The following is a 5,543-nucleotide window of genomic DNA, read 5'->3' as shown; positions in this document are numbered from 1 at the left end:
GCAGAGTGTTTGGTAAACTTTTTTGTAAAAATGCTTTTGAACAAAAAAAAAAAAAACATTATTATAGTGTTTGAAATTTTATGTAAAACAGATGTGAAAAAAAGCCGGTTTTTCAAAGCTAGGTTTTACAGCTTCTTGTTTTTGGCTTTTTTTCACCCAAAACTGTGAAAAAAAACTGAAGCTGAATGTTTACCAAACACAAAAACAGCTCACAGCTTTTTTTTATACCAATTTTTTTCAGAATCACCTTAATACCAAACTAGGTCTTAGACTCCTCGAAAAGCTTGAGATAGATCATCTTGGCCTTAAAAAGCAAAGCAGCATGCATAGTCGTTTGATTGAGACGTCCATTTTGCCATGGAAGGGTGAAGTCGCCACATGCATGTGTTCAATGATCAAGTGATTCATTCCTTTTTTTTTTTTTTTTTTTTGTGGTACTATCGTATCATATCGTATCATGCATGTCATTTTCCAAACATAGATTGTACGCGTTGCATGGCACGACATAGTACTAGTCATATATGACACACCTGTTCATTTTTCAACGTCCAAACAAGAGAGTTTATGGGATACTTTTCATACGCATCTTCATTAACACATAAGTCTCTCATTTATTGAGTGGTGTTAATTACATACATTTTTTTATTTTTAGTCATTGGATTGAATGAACTGAAGAAGATTAAAAGACATAAATTGTGTGGAAAGTAAAAATGAGTGTGGATAGTACCACTATTTATCAAACATGTTGGAGACCTAGATGTAGCTCGTGTTCTAACATATGTAGTAAGGGTAATGCTAGAGAAATTAAATTTGTAAACAAAATCACGGAAGTTGATAATTGATTGATTACTTAAACATTCATAAACGTGCTCATTCCTATTGGTGACACATTATTTAGTTTGCTAATTCTATTTATAAATTTAGTCTCCTTAGCATTATCGATGCAGTAATAAGTCGCTTAATTCTCAAAAACGTTGCAGTATAGACATAATTCAGTTGGATAAAACAATGTGAATACTACTATGCACTCAAGTTCGAAATTAATTTGATCTTTTAATATAAGTTAAAATAGAATTTTATTTGAATAAATTAAAATTATCTCAAAGACGTGGACCATCATTGACCCCATTGCTCGAAAACTCTTCAGAAACTGGAAACTTGTTTGACCAAGTTTGGGACAAGAAAAAGATTAAGTAGGAGTTTGAATCCATCCCCCACAAGTCAAGGAAACTAAATTCATCAAACGCACTCATGATACATATACATACATATTCATCAAAAGCACTCAATGAATGGATGTTGGGTTCTTGGCCATTTGGAAGTGGAGGCAAAATTACTCCTATAAGTGGCAGAAGGAGAGGAGATCAAAAGTCAGCGCCAGTAGACAAACGGTAGTGTATTGTGAATTCAAATCATTTTCGGATTTTTGTGTTCGGAGCCTATGAATTAGAGAATTTGGACCACTCAATTTGAATTCAGCAGCCCTTATTAGCCTTTTCATTGACCAATTTCACACAAAATCAAGCCCCAAAATGATCCGAATTCCTTGTTCTGTCAGCTCCGGACACAGAGATTCGAAAATTATCTGAATTCGTGCATTGCAATATCTGTACTTAGCTTGTATTTGAAGTGTTTGGTTAAAACTCTAATCTAATCTAGTAATTCTGGGTCTAAAAGCTTGGACGGCAAAAAGCAAGAAAAATAATAATTCAATCGTTCGTAGCAAGTCAAAGGTTCATAATATAAGTGGATCGATGAGAGATTATATTCTCTTTGAATGATTAATTGGTTGATCGGAGTGACCTCTCTCTGCATCTCTGCATCTCTGCATCTCTTCTGCATGGCCCATCAGAAAAGTTGGTGTCCTGTACACCACCAAAATTCGCAATGTTTTGTACTCTTGGTACATCACTCTGCCAGTATATGCTTATGCCTATGATTGTAGACGCGGATGCGGTAACAGTGGTCAGAAACCGAGTTTGTATCGCCCTCTGTATTCAACAAACAGTATCTAGTGTTCAATACTTTTGAATTCACAATTTTTGAATTTTGTAAAATTTAATAACAATGTCATCCTCTGTGTAATTCAAAAATTTACCCTCACCGCATTTCTCGATTAAGAGTAAATTGTAGTAATGGTCTCTCAACTTTAACCAAATTGAAGTAATGATTCCTTAACTAAAAATTTATTACTATTGGCCCCTCAACTCATCAAAACATGTAGTTATGGTTATTTTTCGTCAACTCTGTCTCAATTCTATCAAAATGAGTTATGGTGGAAGGACCATTGCTACAATTTGGTTAAAGTTGAGGGACTATTGCTCCAATTGAGTTAAAATTGAGGGATTATTTCTCTAGTTGGATTAAAATTGAGGGACCATTGATACAAGTTTTCTTATTTGATTTTTCATATTTGCCCATTGATTCAGCCTCACGTGCATGGCACATGACTCATTTTGACGGAAGTTTTAGCATAATTGACGAAAATGATCATAGCTGCACGTTTTGATGAGTTGAGGGACCAATAGTAATGGATTTTTAATTGAGGGATCATTGCTCCAATTGGGTTAGAGTTGAGAGACCGTTGATATAATTTACTCCTCGATTAAACATCCTTGTTCACAAATTTATCCGTGACAAAACTAGAATAATCTGTCAAACCATCTTAACCGTTAATCATGTAATCTGGTGTACGAACCTGAAAATTTCTTGAGTTTAATCGTCACACTGCCAAATGATTTCCACAAATGAAGTTAAACATGCGGACCCTACATAAGGACCCTGGATTTCTGTTGTGATGTAATATGTGAATGGGCCATATGAATAGTTTGTTACTATTCATCCAAAGAAAAATCAGATGAGTTATCATTCATATGAAGAAAGTTTGTAAAGCAAATAATGTTACTACAACAATCTTTTGCCTATAAAATAAGAGCATACAGAGGAAGAAAAAAAGTGAGAAAGAAAAGAAAGAGAGGAGAAGAAGAAGGGAAAGAAGAGAGATACAAAATAAAATATCAGTGAGTTGGGCTAGAAAAAAGAAAGAAAATAGTGAGAGTATATTTGTACTTCTATTATTTCACATAATGAAAGAAAGTGCTACTGCTGCCCTAAGGACGTAGGCACATTTGCTGAACCTTGTAAATATTATGTCTTATTTACTTTATGTTTCACTGCACACATATCGTCGATTTTCCAATAATTTCAATATATAACTCCCATAATGGCCTTCAATGATTCGAATTTTATATTTAAAATTTTAAAAAACAAAAGGTACTAATCAGTACTTGAAAATATTGCAGTTAATAGTTGTCAAAAAAGGTACTAATATGCATTATTATCGCGATAATGAACAATCATGCTGGAATTCCTCTCCAAATTATCATTTAATTAATCAATAAATCACAGAATTTACAAGAAAAAAAGAGACCCAATTCAGTAATTTCACTTTGTTAGTCATCTTTCTCCTCGGCAGCTCGCTTCAGCTCCGAAAATTTAATCACAAACTCTGCCTCCGCTCCGATTCGACCCCGGGACGACTCGGTGGATTGACTCACCCACTCAGTTGCCATCTCCATTGCATTCTTCGGAGCTTCATGCATTCGTAACTCGGCCACTCGGCTCAGTAACTCACTATCCAGTGGCCCCAATAATTAATCACATAATTTCCACGGCAAAAAGAAAAAAAAAAGGGAAATGGAAAAGAGCACCCAACCCAACTGGGATAACTCGTCCGAGCTGATTTTGCACTTGAACTCTGCCGCTTAGCGTTTTACTCTGTTCAATCGATGGCTTTGGAGCGAGACGACCAGGACTGAGTCACACCCGGGCGAGTGAGAGAATCGGTGGGACTTCTTATATGTCTTTATTTTTTCAGAAACCATAAAAAAGAAACCGACTAAATTCAGCCGGTTTCCGGTAATTTTACCAAATTGTCTTCTCGGAAAATCCACGAAGCAGCGGTCGAGAATCGGCCCACAGTTCGAGGTTACTCCGGGCGCCAACGTGGCAGTATTTCTGGAAGTCGTCGACGTTGACTAACCGGGTCGACTTACGCGACTCGGAGCGGGAAATGAATCGGAGAACCTCCTCGAACAGCGACTCGTCGCAGGGGATCGCGAGCGGGCCGCTGTTCGAGAAGCCGTACTCCTCCTCGGCTTGCACAAGGAGCTTTTTGAAGACGGGGTGGTTCAAGTACGACGCGCGCACCACGAATCTGGTGCAGCTGGTGCCCACGCAGACTGCGACGTGTCCAGCGGGAACATCGGAGGGTATGCGCTTGGTGGACGTGCAGGCCTTGCTGCGCCACCGCCGCAGCAACTGGCGGAGCCGCACAATGTGGCGGATCTTGCTGCATTTTCCGAGTCCGTCTGACATTTTCTGGGAAAGTGAAGGAAAATGCGAGACTTCTGCGTTCTGTTTGGTTCGCTGGAAAATATAAGGCGCTGAATGAAAGATTTGGGGGATTGTGCTTCTGAGCCGAGAGGGAGTTATAAAGTGACGGGGTTTTGAAAGTACCATTGGTTTTGGAGACAATTACATGGGTGCCGCCTGCTGTTTTCACACCTTTTTATTTGGGGCTGATTTGCTGATTCTAGTAGATTTTTATGTTTTGTTGTTGTTGGGCTATTTAGGTAACACTTCATAGTTACTCAGTGTAACAGTCTTGTGTTATTTTTCATCATTTGGAAGTAAGAGGTCTTAGGATTGAATCTCTTGGATGACGAATTCGAAACCAAATTAGGTTACTTATTGTGTGGTTTAGCCAAACTCCCCTTCCTTAGTGTAAAAATATCGATGAGTTATAATTTTATAGAACCTATTAGACTATTATTTGGCCAAAAGGCCATCAAGCTAACCAAATGTAGCCCTCTTCTTAGCTCCTGTTTTTGGGCCCAACTTCTCAGTTAAAATAATTTATTCGAATTCAACAACTAGATTTGAAAGCATCCAATGGTATTTAATTAAGCAATGAATTTAAAATATAATGTTAAGGCTAATAAATTATCGAGGGAGTTGTCTTTAGCTCATTCGGTTGGAGATGGTATATGAATATGGCTTGACAGTGTTCATTTTAAAATAATTTTTGGGTTAATTACACTAACACTCCCTGAGGTTTATCAAGTTTTCACAAAATCCCTTCACATTTGAGACATTACGCAAACACCCTCTCAGGTTTTAATTCTCTTTCATATAACCCCTTCAGTCAAAATTTTGCTTATAGATTTACTAATTTACCCTTATTAATTACTTCAAACTAATAAATAAAACTTTATAATTGTATAAAATAAAAGGAATTGTTATAGACACTCCAAAATTCTCATTCTACACTTCAAACTTTCTATTTTTAAAAAGAAAAATACACTTGTGAGGAGTGTAAAATGACATTTTTGGAGTGCTAATAACACTTCCTAAAATAAATTGTAAGTCATTAAACACTTAAAAAAAAAAAAAGACAAAGACAAAACCATTGGACGAAAACAAACTAAGACAAAAAATTAATTAATTCTTTGAAAATAATATTTTACTAAAAAATAGATGAT

General features: G+C 36.6%; 1 protein-coding gene across 1 annotated transcript; it reads right to left on the bottom strand.

Annotated features, from left to right (window-relative positions):
- Positions 1-3,224: 3,224 nt before the first annotated feature.
- LOC103930093 (auxin-responsive protein SAUR50-like) lies at positions 3,225-4,486 on the bottom strand. Its single transcript, XM_009339383.3, has one exon. The coding sequence runs from the start codon at positions 4,375-4,377 to the stop codon at positions 3,925-3,927; it is 453 nt and encodes a 150-aa protein (XP_009337658.2). The 5' UTR covers positions 4,378-4,486; the 3' UTR covers positions 3,225-3,924.
- Positions 4,487-5,543: the final 1,057 nt, after the last annotated feature.

This window comes from the organism of the source record quoted next, unplaced genomic scaffold (assembly GCF_019419815.1).
Source record: "Pyrus x bretschneideri cultivar Hongxiangsu unplaced genomic scaffold, Pyrus_bretschneideri_v1 Contig28, whole genome shotgun sequence".
Lineage (NCBI taxonomy): Eukaryota > Viridiplantae > Streptophyta > Magnoliopsida > Rosales > Rosaceae > Pyrus > Pyrus x bretschneideri.
This window is presented reverse-complemented; position numbering and strand designations above follow the sequence as displayed.

Coding starts and splice junctions, on each gene's coding strand:
- LOC103930093 (XM_009339383.3), bottom strand. CDS start 4,377: ATGTCAGACGGACTCGGAAAATGCAGCAAGATCCGCCACATTGTGCGG.